The sequence below is a fragment of the Balaenoptera musculus genome, chromosome 8 (genome assembly GCF_009873245.2).
Source record: "Balaenoptera musculus isolate JJ_BM4_2016_0621 chromosome 8, mBalMus1.pri.v3, whole genome shotgun sequence".
Classification (NCBI taxonomy): domain Eukaryota; kingdom Metazoa; phylum Chordata; class Mammalia; order Artiodactyla; family Balaenopteridae; genus Balaenoptera; species Balaenoptera musculus.
This window is the reverse complement of record NC_045792.1, coordinates 92,739,619-92,756,022: the sequence shown is the minus strand read 5'-3', so window position 1 is coordinate 92,756,022 and position 16,404 is coordinate 92,739,619. Positions and strand designations below refer to the sequence as shown.

At 37.5% G+C, this 16,404-nt stretch overlaps 1 protein-coding gene across 2 annotated transcripts in view; it reads right to left on the bottom strand.

The window, feature by feature from the left end:
* The window catches only part of API5 (apoptosis inhibitor 5), a 37,927-nt gene that overhangs the window by 13,143 nt on the left and 8,380 nt on the right, over positions 1-16,404 (bottom strand). For both annotated transcript variants that reach the window (XM_036859293.1, XM_036859294.1), the window contains exons 2-8: positions 10,290-10,451; positions 9,113-9,206; positions 8,554-8,619; positions 7,891-8,042; positions 6,448-6,654; positions 5,396-5,500; positions 4,184-4,273 (exon numbers count right to left, since the gene is read on the bottom strand). In XM_036859293.1, the coding sequence (XP_036715188.1) occupies positions 4,184-4,273; positions 5,396-5,500; positions 6,448-6,654; positions 7,891-8,042; positions 8,554-8,619; positions 9,113-9,206; positions 10,290-10,451 (876 nt within the window). The remainder of the gene's footprint in view (positions 1-4,183; positions 4,274-5,395; positions 5,501-6,447; positions 6,655-7,890; positions 8,043-8,553; positions 8,620-9,112; positions 9,207-10,289; positions 10,452-16,404) is intronic.

Below are 16,404 nucleotides of genomic sequence, written 5' to 3'. Positions count from 1 at the left end.
GCCATAAAAATGGATGCAATAATGCCATTTGCATTATGGATGCCATTGCAACATAGATGGACCTAGAGATTATCATACCAAATGAAGTATGTCAGACAGAAAAACAAATATCTTACGATGTCACTTATATGTGGAATCTAAAATATGATACAAATGAACTTATTTACAAAACAGAAACAGACTCACAGACATAGAAAATAAACTTATGGTTACCAAAGGGGAAAGGAGGGGGAGGGATAAATAAGGAGTTTGGGATTAGCAGATACAAACTACTATATATAAAATTAAGATAAACAACAAGATCCTACCATATAGCACAGGGAACTACACTCAATATCTTATAATATGGGCTTCCCTGGTGGCGCAGTGGTTGAGAATCTGCCTGCTAATGCAGGGGACACGGGTTCGAGCCCTGGTCTGGGAAGATCCCACATGCCACGGAGCAACTGGGCCCGTGAGCCACAATTACTGAGCCTGCGCATCTGGAGCCTGTGCTCCGCAACAAGAAAGGCCGCGATAGTGAGAGGCCCGCGCACCGCAATGAAGAGTGGTCCCCGCTTGCTGCAACTAGAGAAAGCCCTCGCACAGAAACGAAGACCCAACACAGCCATAAATAAATAAATAAATAAATAAATAAAAAGAAAATAGTCACTTAAAGGACAAAAAAATTAAAAAAAAAATCTTATAATAAACCATAATGGAAAAGAATATGAAAAAGAATATATATAACTGGATCACTCTGTTGTACACTAGAAACTAATACAACATTGTAAATCAACTATACTTAAAACAAAAAAAAAGTTGATGCTCCTAGAAAAAATACTCCTAAAAGTTATATGGAACCAGAAAAGACCCCAAATAGCCAAAGAAATCCGGAGAAAGAACAAAGCAACAGGCATCACACTTCCTGATTTCAAGCTAGGCTATAAAGTTACAGTCATCAAAAGAGTACAGTACTGGCATAAAAAAAGAGAAACAGACCAATGGAACAGAATCAAGAGCCCAGAAATACACCCAAGCATAGATGGTCAACTAATATTTGACAAGAGAGCCAAGAATATTCAATGGAGAAAAGACAGTCTCTTCAGTAGATGGTGCTGGGAAACTAGATATGCACATGTAAAACAATGAAACTGCACCCGTATCTTAAACCACTCACAAAAATTAACTTGAAATGGTTAAGGACTTAAGTGTAAGACCTGAAACCATGAAATTCCTAGAAGAAAACATAGGAATAAAGCTCCTTGATGTGGGTCATGGTAATGATTCTTTGGGTATGACACCTAAATCACAATCCACAAAATAAAAAAACAAATGGGACCACATCAAACTAAAAAGCTTCTATACAGCAAAGTGAAAAGATAACCTGTGAAATGGAAAAATGTATTTGCAAACTATGTATCTGACAAGGGGTTAATATCCAAAATATATAAATACACATACAGCCCAACAGCAAAAAACCAAATAATCCAATCAAAAAACGGACAAAAGAACTTTAACAGACATTTCTCCAAAGAAGATACGAAGGCCAACAAGCACATGAAAAGATGCTCAACATCACTAGTCATTAGGGAAATGCAAATTAAAACCACAGTGAGATATTGGCTCATACCTGTTAGAATGGCCATCATCAAAAAGACAAGAGATAGGGGCAGTTTTGGAAGTTTTAGCTAAGGCAATCAGAGAAGGAAAAGAAATAAAAGGGATCCAAATCAGAAAAGAAAAAGTAAAACTTTGACTGTCTGCAGATGACATGATACTGTACATAGAGAATCCTAAAGATGCTACCAGAAAACTACTAGATCTAATCAATGAATTTTGTAAAGTAGCAGGATACAAAATTAATGCACAGAAATCTCTTGTATTCCAAACATTAACAACAAAAAATCTGAAAGAGAAATTAAGGAAACATTCCCATTTACCACTGCAACAAAAAGAATAAAATATCTAGGAATAAATCTACCTAAGGAGACAAAAGACCTGTATGCAGAAAACTATAAGACACTGATGAAAGAAATCAAAGATTATACAAACAGATGGAGAGATATACCATGTTCTTGTATTGGAAGAATCAACATTGTGAAAATGACTATACTACCCAAAGCAATCTACAGATTCAATGCAATCCCTATCAAACTACCAATGGCACTGTTCACAGAACTAGAACAAAAAATTTTACAATTTGTATGGAAACGCGAAAGACCCTGAATAGCCAAAGCAATCTTGAGAAAGAAAAATGGAGCTGGAGGAATCAGGCTCCCGGACTTCAGACTATACTACAAAGCTACAGTAATCAAGAAAGTATGGTACTGGCACAAAAACAGAAATATAGATCAATGGAACAGTATAGAAAGCCCAGCGATAAACCCACACACATATGGTCCCCTTATCTTTGACAAAGGAGGCAAAAATATACAACGGAGAAAAGACAGCCTCTTCAATAAGTGGTGCTGGGAAAACTGGACAGCTACATGTAAAAGAATGAAATCAGAACACTTCCTAACACTATACACAAAAATAAACTCAAAATGGATTAAAGACCTAAATGTAAGGCCAGATACTATAAAACTTAGAGGAAAACACAGGCAGAACACTCTATGACATAAATCACAGCAAGATCCTTTTTGACCCACCTCCTAGAGTAATGGAAATAAAAACAAAAATAAACAAATGGGACCTAATGAAACTTAAAAGCTTTTGCACAGCAAAGGAAAACATAAGCAAGACGAAAAGACACCTCTCAGAATGGGAGAAAATATTTGCAAACAAAGCAAATGACAAAGGATTAATCTCCAAAATATACAAGCAGTTCATGCAGCTCAGTATCAAAAAAACAAACAACCCAATCCAAAAATGGGCAGAAGACCTAAACAGACATTTCTCCAAAGATATACAGATTGCCAACAAACACATGAAAGAATGCTCAACATCACTAATCATTAGAGAAATGCAAATCAGAACTGCAATGAGGTATCACCTCACACCGGTCAGAATGGCCATCATCAAAAAAATCTACAAACAATAAATGCTGGAGAGGGTATGGAGAAAAGGGAACCCTCTTGCACTGTTGGTGGGAATGTAAATTGATACAGCCACTATGGAGAACATTATGGAGGTTCCTTAAAAAACTAAAAATAGAACTACCATACGACCCAGCAATCCCACTACTGGGCATATACCCTGAGAAAACCATAATTCAAAAAGAGTCATGTACCACAATGTTCACTGCAGCACTATTTACAATAGCCAGGACATGGAAGCAACCTAAGTGTCCATCGACAGATGAATGGATAAAGGTGTAGCACATATATACAATGGAATATTACTCAGCCATAAAAAGAAACGAAATTGAGTTACTTGTAGTGAGGTGGATGGACCTAGAGTCTGTCATACAGAGTGAAGTTAGCCAGAAAGAGAAGAACAAATATCATATACTAATGCATATATGTGGAATCCAGAAAAATGGTACAGATGAACCTATCTGTACGGCAGGAATAGAGACGTAGAGGTAGAGAACGGACATGTGGACATGGAGGGTAAGGGGAGGGTGGGACGAATTGGGAGATTAGGTTTGACATAAATACACTACCATGTGTAGAAGAGACAGCTAGCGGGAACCTGCTGTATAGCACAGGGAGCTCAGCTCAGTGCTCTGTGATGACTTAGACAGGTGGGATGGAGGGGGGTTGGCAGGGAGGTCCAAGAGGGAGGGGTTTTATGTATACATATAGCTTATTCACTTCATTGTACAGTAGAAACTAACAAAACATTGTAAAGCAATTATACTCCAACTAAAAACAAAAAAAGATGGCCTATTTCCTCCACAATTATGATTAATGGCTTTATTTCCAGGTTGCTAAAGCCATTTGGCCTTGAGCAGTAACCTTGATGGTGATCTGGTGCAAACATTTAAAATATTTTGATAAAGGAATAGCAGAAAGACTTACTATATAAATCCTGTATTATATTTTGTCTAAAGCATCAACAACAGAAGAAGTGCCAAAGATTAAAACAGATTTTATTTTTAAAGTAAACAACGTGTGGTCTGAGCAGCTAACAACACTACAATTATTATCTAAATCATTTCAAAATCTGGTTCTCCATAATCTAGAAATTAATACTACACTATTAGACTTTGGGGCTCTATACTGACTATGCCATAAGGAAAGAAAAAAGTTCTTACCAATAACTTATCAAACAATTTCCTTAAATTTGTTTCTAGCTTTTCCATGTCACCACAAAATGAACTCATTTCAGCCAACAGTTTCAATACCTAAAACACACAATTCACTGTTATTAGCATTCTTTTTGAATGAGCAAGGGTTATAAAATAATAATTATTCCACATAACTATTTAATACTGCTTATTTTTCAATTAGGCTTTTACAGAATCATAACATTTGAACTGGAAAAAAAATTTAGAGATGCAGCCCTATTTGACTGTTGAGGAAACTGAAGGTCAGAGAGATTATGTGACTTGGCTAAGTCACAACGTATGTGAGTGGCAGGGCAGACTCTAAAACCCAGATCTCATGACTCTCAATATATCTGTGAGAATTAGTAAGGAAAAGAATATACATGACACTTTCTGCTACAGGTTAACAACGTACAAGAAAGAGACAATGAGCAAGAACTCTTAACAGCAAAGAATTATTTACTAACATTTAGGATGGGCCTCCTTTGCCATCAAACTTAGTCTCTGGACACTAACTCAAAGTATCAGTAATTGCCACTATTCTTTAGGTTCATCTCTGCTTTACTCAATTCCAGTCTGATAAGCCAAACCCAGGACATGTGAAGGAAACCACAGTGTAAGTGCACAGTGAGACTCTTCTCTATCCTAAAGACCCATGAAGGAAATGGCACATACATTTCCATATTTCAATTCAATTCCACAATCATTACTAGGTGCTTTTCAGAATTCTACATTAGATTCTGAGGATTCAGAGAGGAATAAGGTTAAATTGGGGAGAAAAATATAGAGTATTTTATATGCTGTAAAAAAAATGTATATGTACATTACAGTTGAGATATAAAGGGGACAGAGAGTAGTCAATTCTATTGGAGAACGGATAAAGGACGTTTTATGTTAATTGGTTAAATCTGGCTCTATCAGTCATAGAGATAGGAACTGTCATAATTGAACAACATATTTAAAAGTATTAAGGCTACAAAGGCTTAGACTATAATGAAAACTATAGGCAGTGCTTTCCTACTGTAGCAAACTCTCAATGAATCCATAAAGCATTCCTATGTAATTAATCCTGGGACAGGTTACTAGCTAGCCACCACCAGGCCTTAAATCTCTTAGAAATCAGATCAAAGTTAGTGGTTTATATTTATGTTGAAATACGGGAATGACTTTTCAGTGCTAAAAGCAGAAATTTTCTCTTACCTCCAACTGTATATCAAGACCCTCCACTGGGGTAGTCAAGGAACTGAGGTTAGGGAGAACTTGCTCACAGAAATAAGTCACAAACCTTGTGGAATGAACATTTTTCTGTAAAAAATCCAAAGAACACTGAATTGTCAAAAACAAAACAAAAATTATATATATACATATATTATATTCTCTCAAACAGTAGAATGTCAATAGACAAATGCTCAGTACCAAAGCATCAAGTACTGTGGCTAAAATACAACAAACAGAGTGCATACCCCAGAGCACCCCAGGAATAACCTCAATAGACAATATATACTTTGTTGCAAAGTAATCTGGAGCATTGGGACTTTTATACATCTTTCAACTCTTATTTGATTCTCAGGTCAAATTTGGGGGGAAACTTTAGTGTTGAATTTTAGACTGTACATTCCCCCTTTAGAAGGACAGCTCCTTTATTTATTTATTTAAAAAACATTTATTTATCTATTTGGTTGTGCCGGGTCTTAGTTGTGGCAGGCAGGCTCCTTAGTTGCAGCTCACAGGCTCCTTGGTTGTAGTATGCACGTGGGATCTAGTTCCCTGACCAGGGATCGAACCCAGGCCCCCTGCGTTGGGAGTGCCGAGTCTTAACCACTGCACCACCAGGGAAGTACCAGGACAGCTCCTTTAAATTGTGTTTTTCAAACTTTGCTATGCACATCTCAGAAGATTCATGGCCAGAGGAAGCACAAAGCCAGAGATAAAGAGCAAATGTACCTACAACAACAATCTAAAAAATTTAAGGAAAAAAAAAAAGTTAAATTACTAAACTAAGTGTTTTAAAAACTCAGTGAAACTATGAAGTATGACGCAAAATCTCAAGACTTTTAAAAAGTCCCTAAGCAAGACTATAAAGAAATTTCTTCCTGCTTTGGGCTCTTCACCTAGGCCTCCATAAAATAAATAATAGCTCCATTGGGTTAATACTTTTATGCAAAGGTTTGAGGAGAACACTCAAGTGTATATCTATAAAATTTTAAGCTAATAAAGTAATCAAAATACCAGGTATAAAACAAAGAGCTCACAGAGAAGAGGGGTACCGCCTGCCGAGTGCACTGTAAAAGCCTATCCACACAGTCAGGATCCGAGGGATTGAAGGTTTGTTCCAGGTCAGCCTGTTCAGCCACCAACTCTACCAGTTGCTGCCTTCCACTCACTGTCTGTAAGCTTTTTAACCCAGATAGTATCTTCATAAACAGGACAAATTCCTCACCAGTCACGTCTTCTAGGACCTGGAAAGAGACAATTCAGAACAGTTATTAGTTTATCATTTGAATGGCAAAGAAATATCAATACTGAAACAGCACAGCAAATTTGTTTTGCAAAGTCAGTTTGCTGCTAATGTTCCTGAAATACTGAAGAGAGGACAACTTCAAGCTTCAGTCAAGTTAGCTTCAGAATAAGCCATGCATTCTCAATGGTGCGCTACATTGTTTCCAATGGAACAAAATTTGGTTCTTGGAAAATTTTACTCTTTTTTTATGTATAAAGCACAGATATACATATAGTACATAAACAGATATACAGTATATCTGTGGTATTAAAATTTCATGGGATAGTGGCTAAGGGAAAAAATATCTAAAAAGGCTCTTCAGGGGGTGATAGCCAAAAAAAAAAAAAAAAGATGGAGAAAATGTGGCAATAAACTGTTAAATCAGACTCAGTTCCCTATATTTAAAAGCAGCCTCATTCACATTAATATGGTAATTGTATACAAAACAGGAGACCATGCAAATTTTAAGTGCTCCATATCAGTAGGTCTAAGCCTTTCTGTTCACTGACCAAAGGAGCAAGCAATCATGACGTATCCCACCAAATAACTAGCTGGGGCATAGGTGAAATATGCTGCTCCTTTCTCTCTCACTAAAGAAATCTTACCAATAAGCAAGTGAGTGGTGCTGTTAGAAAAAATTTTGAATTTTCCTGCACACATAAAAATAAATTATTCCCAAACATTGGTACTGTATGAATGAAAAGTTAATTGTGACGCACCTTTCAAATCTTAGCAACTATAACTATGCCAGCGCTGGGAGCACAAATAAGCATGGTCTCTAGAGCTTATAGTGTCATGGGATAGGATGAAACAATAGGTCATTTCAAGGTGACTTCATTTTCATTCTGAAATGATCCAGAATACTATGGGAGAATATCCTAAAATCACGGAGGAAGGGCAGGAATTAGGTAAAAATTCCTAAAGGAAATGATTCCTTCCTGATGAATGCATAAATTTTAAGGATAACACCACAAAGGATTTAAATGTGATCAAACCCTTTAAATTAACACATTGATTCATCATTACAAGTGACCAAAGTGCAAAGCACAACGTAAGAAAATATTGAAGTTCTACGGTGGTTCTTATGGGATATATCACCTTATACACAAGCCACATATAGCACTGATGAACACTGCTAATTTCAAATATGTTCTTGTGCATTAGAGAAGTTCACTAAAGGATAACCGAAGCTTACCTTCTTGGATTCAGTTAGTATAAGTTCCTCTACTTCCTTTGTTAAGACTTCATCTGGTAAAGTCTTAAGTTTTGTAGAAAGGAATTTAATTGCTCGTTCTCTAACAATGTCCTCTCCTTGAAGAATTTGGCTGAACAAGCCACCTAAAGTCCCTGCAAAACAAAACAGTTGCATGTAGCAAGTCAATTCTATATAGGAATGAAAATTTTCAAGTTAATTTGAATTACAGTATTTCTTTTCAAGTGAATTAACAAACTTCCTGAATATCACTGATACTGGTTAAACTGTCTGAAATTTCTAAAGCCCCAACCATAAGAGTGATCATATGCTTTGTTCACGGATTCAGAATCAGCTTGAGCATGACTTTCCTTTTCTATCACTATTAATAATAAACAAACTCAGGTATTTTGGAAGAATTTCTTTAAAGTGGCAAAGGGAGTTTTTCCAGTAGATTTCTAAGGGAAAATTTGATCTGTTTTTGCAATTATTTCTGCTGGTTTTTCGAGTCACAAACATCTTGAGCTAAGCTTTTTTTGGAGAACACTTAGAATTTTTATGAAACAGATGTCTGGGTGAATCCCAGACTTCACCCTTAATGAGTACTGCCAAACTCCCCAATTTTTTAGGACACTGAACACAATTCAGAACAAGAAGTGGCCTTACCTTTTGCATCCATCTTAAATATACTTAATAGGGCATTGTTCACTAAGTTAAATTCTGCAGAGTCATCTGGATAGAAAAAAAGTGGTACAATGTATAAAATAAATGAAAAATATCATCTGCTTCATTTTCAAACTTAAGACTCAACATAGTTTCTCACAGATTACATTGAGAGGAGACATATAACTAAGCATTTCTCTCAAGCACCAAGAAAATACATCTTTCTTGTAAGGGTAGAGAACCTGATCTAGTGTACCTGGAAAGCTCTTATGTTAAGAGGGTACAATTAAGAAACTACAGGAAATTGGGGGGTGGGGGGATGGTGGTGAATAAAAATTCCCCGAAGAATCCAGTCATTATACCTTTATGAACAGAATTCAAAACAAAACTAGAAATTAGATAATCACAAGTCAGTAAGCTTCAAACTACTGAATAAAAAAGAGAATTTAAATTTCTATCAGAGGTAGCACCTTCAGAAAAAAAAAAAAAGCTAAGAAAAACAGAGTCATTATTTCAGAGAGAATTTATATTTAGATAAAAGGGTATTAATAAAATTCCTTACCTGTCTGCAAAAGTTGGGTTAGTATATCTGCCACTCGGGGAAGATTTTCTCCAGTGGCAAATTGAGGCAGCTCTTTAATTGCCTGCCGTCGAATCTGAACATAATTTCAAACAAAAAATTAACCAAATACTATCATAAATAAAAACAACCTCAACCTTTAAAGAAAACAAAAACCACAGACAAACCATATAGGGGCATATGAGTCACAAAAAATATGAGATTTTTAGCAGTTTTAGAAATAATTTACTCCAATTTAATATTCAAGCTTCACAGAATACTAAAACAAAATGTGGTGGAAAGGGACATTAAATACAATTATCTGGAGTAGGCAGATTTGAGATTATAAACAACAGTTTATATGCTGATTATACACAACTGTTGGGTTTTTACTACCTGTGGGTACATAATACAGTATCCCTCAAGAATGGCTACAGTGTCAATATCATATCTAATAACTATTTACTTTAGAATTTTCAGTATTGACTACTTAATACATTTGTGAATACATTCTGTGAACTTCATTCCAAATATGTGATCGTGGCTTATCTAGTTTAACATAAAAGTGCAAAGGAGTTAAATCTAACAAATTACGCATGAAATCATGATTTCATTTGAAAAGCCAGGGGCTAATAGTTGAAAATTCTTAGGAACCTGTATCAGCAGCCAGAAATGCTAATGGTTAATTCTGTTCCAAGGAAAAACTATTTCTTTTTATTCTAGTAATCACATACAATTTTTTCACAGGTCAATTATTTTTCTGCTATGCAAAATATTTAGGGGTGTTGAAACTATATTTTATGCTGCAATACTATTATTATTTTAAATATCCAATCAAGCATAAATTGACTACAAACTAACACTAGTCTGATTTCATATGCACAATGTGTAATAATCTAAGGAAAAGATGTGAGCCACAACCATTTTCAACAGTGGATAACAAATAAGCAAAACAAAGTATTATGTGATTCTACAGATTTTTCACAGTTGAAAGAACTAATATATTTTCTTACATGTAGATTTAAGCCTTGGTATGTTGTCACACCAGGCCACACTGCAGTATTTTATTGTGCACTGATATGATTGGTACTTCAGTTATATTAGCTACACACAGAAAATGTCTGAAAATGGCAAAAGCAACATCTGAAAACTTGCTGAAAAGTGTCAAACATAAACTTACTGATACGTCTTCATCCTCACAGAGGTCTAACTGTGCATTGATAGCAGAATCAGCCAATTCTGGAAAATGCTTAAAGAATTTTGGAATAAACTGAGCTGCTAATCTTTTTTCCTTGGTACCACCTTTGACACCATCCAATATCACTTGATAAGCATCTTTATGCTGAAAGAAAGAATGAAGTAGAAAAGAAACACAATTTTGAAGGATGGGAAGCTAAACAAACTTCTTTGAGTCTGCTTTAAATTAGCTAAATTTTACATAGGCTACGAAATGGGCTTATTTTTGGAGTTTTACTGCTTAAATTTGACAGCTACCTTCCTACTATCTGCTCCCTGTCCCCCATGTTATTATCTGTGAGTTGGGAAAGAGAGAAGAATGACTCTAATATTAAGTGGAAAAAGCAAGTTTGTTATGTACCAACACTTCTTTATTCTAGTGATTACTGACCCTAGCCTTGTGATTGTATCATGCTTTAAAAATTTGTAATGAATATAATAGAATTCTCAAAGAATTGTGTTACATTTACTTAAATATATTTATCTGTTTCCAATTAGCACCTTGCAGAAGGTAGAGAGAATACACTCCTGAAATTAAGCAATATGAGGAAGGTTAGGAAGCTTTATTTTGCCTCATATTTTAGGATATAAAAATGGTAATTCATTCTATATGGCCAGCCAATTTCGATGAAGACAGATGCTAATATCACATATTTAACTTTTCATTAAAATAATACATTCAAAGCTCATTTGTTTCCTTTAAAAAAAAAAATCAGAAGTGCTGTACCTCAGATACTCATAATGTGAAGAATCAACAAGTTCCCAATCCCCCCTACACACTTGCATCCAAACCAGTCCTTTTATTAAATGGATCAGCTGGCAAACAAAGTAATAAATATCACAGCTACAGAATACTTTTAATTCCTGGAAAACCTTAAACATAATACAAATACCAAATATGTATTTACTCTGTATAAAGCAATTCTCTAAATGCTTTAGATAAGTGAGTTTACTTTATGCCATCAAGAGCAGATAACTAAAGAACAGCCAATGGATTAGAGAATTACCACAAATTTAGTTTTGTGATAATTCTTCTCATGGACAATATACTATGTTAAGTGAAAAAAAACATAGCAAGATGAAAAGTTATTTAGGTTCAGTGGGATCTCAATTAAGGACATTATTATTATTATCATTATTTTTGGCCGCCCTACAAGGCATGCAAGATCTTAGTTCCCCAACCAGGGATCGAACCCGTGCCCCCTGCAGTGGAAGCTCAAAGCCTTGACCGCTGGACCACCAGGGAAGTCCCAAGGACATTAAAAAATAATCAGAAATAAAGTGCTCCATGTATCAAAGGGCTATGATCACAATTAGATCTTCTAAAGGTACACATTTTAATATAATCTGCATAATTACTAGATTACTTTAAAAGTTCATAGATTGACAACCTATCTAAAAACACAAATTCTAAAAATTAGTTCTAATAAACAAATTCCATCAAACTGATTAATGACAACTCCGTCTACTATCTTAAACATTAATACAACCCCCTAAATAACAGAAATTTCTGTGAATAAGGTTAGCTTCCTCATGAAATGCAGACACAAAATCAGTCTTCAGGAGTTACTACTTCAAAAGTGTATTATACACTTTTGGGCTTCCCTGGTGGTGCACTGGTTAAGAATCCACCTGCCAATGCAGGAGACATGGATTCGAGCCCTGGGCCGAGAAGATCCCACATGCTGCAGAGCAACTAAGCTCGTGCACCACAACTACTGAGCCTGCGCTCTAGAGCCCACAAGCCACAACTACTGAGCCCACAAGCCACAACTACTGAAGCCCGCGCACCTAGAGCCCGTGCTCTGCAACAAGAGAAGCCACGGCAATGAGAAGCCCACGCACCATGACGAAGAGCAGCCCCCACTTGCTGCAACTAGAGAAAGCCCACATGCAGCAACGAAGACCCAGTGCAGCCAAAAATAAATAAGTTTATATTAAAAAAAGTGTATTATACACTTTTTAGTGCAAAGGTTCGAAAAAATCATAGCTGACTTCTCTACCAATGTACACTCCTGTGGCTTGCTTCATAGCTTCTAGTAGACTTCATAAAATTGAAGTATTGAGCAGTCTGACATCCTTAGTTTTTGCAGAGTATCACAATCCAATTTCCTTTAACTCAAACTTCAGACTTTACTTATAAACCCCTTTGAATTGTCTAAAATTCACTGTCTAAAATTAAATGAAGGATTCCTGCTTAAAACAACCCATCCCCCTACCAAGGGAAAAAAAATGTGGAATAGAATAAAAAGGGATTATTAGCAACACTTACTGAAAGCCTGCATGGAACTGTGGAATGCCTTCTGTACGTGCCTCACAATAATCCTGAGTTAGGTGTTACTATCCTTGTTTTTCAGATGAGAAAACCAAGGCTTAGAGAAGTGAAATAATTTGTCCAGAACCACATATAGTTAGTTAAGTAGCAGACCCAGGACCTGAACATAGTTCTGATGGGCTTTTAAGTCAAGATCTGTGCCTAATACCAAGCTTCTTTAATTGGAATCTTTCAAATTAGTGTCCTGAGATCTTAATTAACAAAGGAGGAGAGAAAGAAAAGCTTGCCAGATCGAGGATTGTCAAAGGTAAAATTTGAGTCCTAAATACAGTCACCACACAGGCATATAAATTGAAATGTAGTATACTAAACAGCAAGACCTTTGGAAAGTTAAGACATTTTAACATAGTCATAATAGAAATCAAAGTTTTTACCATTAATAGGCATCAGTTCTATCAAATAATTTCACAGACATTACTAATAGACTTCAACTAATTATCCTTTATGAAATGCAAAATAAAATTATATTCTTCCTTGCCAGCTTTTTGAATTATTTGTCTTTTAACTGTAGTACAGGGACAGGACTTTTTAACAGAAATCTCCCTAAAGTAATTACTACCTCTGCTTTTCAAGGTAGGAAACACGATATAAGTGATATTTGCAGTGATCATAGTGATTTAGTAACAGGTAGGAATGTAACCATAAGAAAATGTTTCAAATACTACACAGCACTGTGTATCTTTGTTTTTCCAACAGTTGTATTTATATTTTAGCGGGATAAATTAATGATCCTAATAAGAAGCTTTAATTGTAAATGCTTTTAATGGATTTCTAAAGCTGTGTATTTGTGTGATTTTAACTTCTAATTAAAGGAGGAAACTCTAAAGAAATCTCTAAGATATTTTTTAGTAAAAAAGTCAGTTACAATTTGATCCACATTTGGCAGACACATTCTAAAAGTAAAACCTTGCAATTATGATTGTCAAATCACAACCGATATGCATAAGTGGTCACTGACGTGCCGGGTAAGCCACGTTTGGGTCCAGGATGCAGCCTTTATGAAATACAGCATTATTTTAGAGAAGAAAGGGTGTAGTTTCAACAAATTTCTCTAGTATGACATAAAAAGAAAATGGATAAGCTAAGCTATACTACTTCCTTCCTCAGGCTCAATTAATAAACATAGTTTGAATTTAATACAAGTGTTAAACTGTTAACACTTCTACATTATTTTTGAGTGATTATGAACTTGGTTGGTCTGTGATTTTAGCTTAAGCATACCAAAAAAAGTACCAAAAGAATGCTATTTCATGAAATATAAGTCAGTAAAGCTTATACTCTTCCACACTTAGGAGCCAATATACTCCTGCGTAAGAGAACATAGAAGGAAGGAGGAGCTTCAAGATGGCGGAAGAGTAAGATGCGGAGGTCACCTTCCTCCCCAGAAATACATCAGAAATACATCTACATGTGGAACAACTCCTACAGAACACCTACTGAACGATGGCAGAAGACCTCAGACCTCCCAAAAGGCAAGAAACTCCCCACGTACCTGGGTAGGGCAAAAGAAAAAAGAAAAAACAGAGACAAAAGAATAGGGACGGGACCTGCACCAGTGGGAGGGAGCTGTGAAGGAGGAAAGGTTTCCACACACTAGGAAGCCACTTCGCGGGTGGAAACTGCGGGTGGCGGAGGGTGTAAGCTTTGGAGCCACGGGGGAGAGCGCAGCAACAGGGTGCGGAGGGCAAAGCAGAGAGATTCCCGCACAGAGGATCAGTGCCGACCAGCACTCACCAGCCTGAGAGGCTTGTCTGCTCACCCGCCGGGACGGGCGGGACTGGGAGCTGAGGCTCGGGCTTCAGAGGTCAGATCCCAGGGAGAGGACTGGGGTTGGCAGCGTGAACACAGCCTGAAGGGGCTAGTGCGCCACAGCTAATCGGGAGGGAGTCCAGGAAAAAGTCTGGAGCTGCCGAAGAGGCTAGAGACTTTTTCTTGCCTCTTTGTTTCCTGGTGCGCGAAGAGAGGGGATTAAGAGTGCTGCTTAAAGGAGCTCCAGAGACGGGCGCGAGCCGCGGCTATCAGCGCAGACCCCAGAGATGGGCATGAGACGCTAAGGCTGCTGCTGCCGCCACCAAGAAGCCTGTGTGCGAGCACAGGTCACTCTCCACACCTCCCCTCCCCAGAGCCTGTGCAGCCCGCCACTGCCAGGGGCCCGTGATCCAGGGACAACTTCCCCGGGAGAACACACGGCAAACCTCAGGCTGGTGCAACGTCACGCTGGCCTCTGCCACCGCAGGCTGCCCTGAACTCCGTACCCCTCCCTCCCACCGGCCTGAGTGAGCCAGAGCCCCTGAATCAGCTGCTCCTGTCTGGGCAGAAAGAGACGCCCTCAGGCGACCTACATGCAGAGGCAGGGCCAAATCCAAAGCTGAACCCCAGGAGCTGTGCGAACAAAGAAGAGAAAGGGAAGTTTCTCCCAGCAGCCTCAGGAGCAGCGGACTAAATCTCCACAGTCAACTTGATGTACCCTGCATCTGTGGAATACCTGAATAGACAACGAATCATCCCAAATTGAGGAAGTGGACTTTGGGAGCAACAATATATATATTTTTTTCCCTCTTTCTTTTTTTGTGAGTGTGTATGTGTATGCTTCTGTGTGTGATTTTGTCTGTATAGCTTTGCTTTTACCATTTGTCCTAGGGTTCTGTCTGTCCGTTTTTTGTGGGGTTTTTTTAGTATAGTTTTTAGTGCTTGTTATCATTTGTGAATTTGTTTTTTCGTTTGGTTGCTCTGTTCTTCCTTTATTACTTAAAAAAATTTTTTTTAATGATTACTTTTGATTTTAATAACTTTATTTTATTTTATCTTATCTTCTTCTTTCTTTTTTTTTCCTCCCTTTTATTCTGAGCCATGAGGATGTAAGGCTCTTGGTGCTCCACCCAGGCGTCAGGGCTGTGCCTCTGAGGTGGGACAGCCAAGTTCAGGATATTGGTCCACAAGAGACCTCCCAGCTCCATGTAATATCAAATGGCAAAAATCTCCCAGAGATCTCCATCTCAATGCCAAGACCCAGCTCCACGCAACGACCAGCAAGCTCCAGTGCTGGACACCCTATGCCAAACAACTAGCAAGACAGGAACACAAGCCCATCCATTATCAGAGAGGCTGCCTAAAATCATAATAAGGCCACAGAAAACCCAAAACACACCAGCAGACATGCACCTGCCCACCAGAAAGACAAGATCCAGCCTCATCCACCAGAACACAGGCACGAGTCCCCTCCACCAGGAAGCATACACAACCCAGTGAACCAAACTTAACCACTGGGGGCAGATACCAAAAACAACGGGAACTACGAACCTGCAGTCTGTGCAAAGGAGACCCCAAACACAGTAAGTTAAGCAAAATGAGAAGACAGAGAAACACACAGCAGATGAAGGAGCAAGGTAAAAACCCACCAGAACAAACAAATGAAGAGGAAATAGGCAGTCTACCTGAAAAAGAATTCAGAATAATGATAGTAAAGATGATCCAAAATCTTGGAAATAGAATGGAGAAAATACAAGAAACGTTTAACAAGGACCTAGAAGAACTAAAGAGCAAACAAACAGTGATGAACAACACAATAAATGAAATTAAAAATTCTCTAGAAGGGATCAATAGCAGAATAACTGAGGCAGAAGAACGGATAAGTGACCTGGAAGATAAAATAGTGGAAATAACTACTGCAGAGCAGAATAAAGAAAAAAAATGAAAAGAATTGAGGACAGTCTCAGAGACCTCT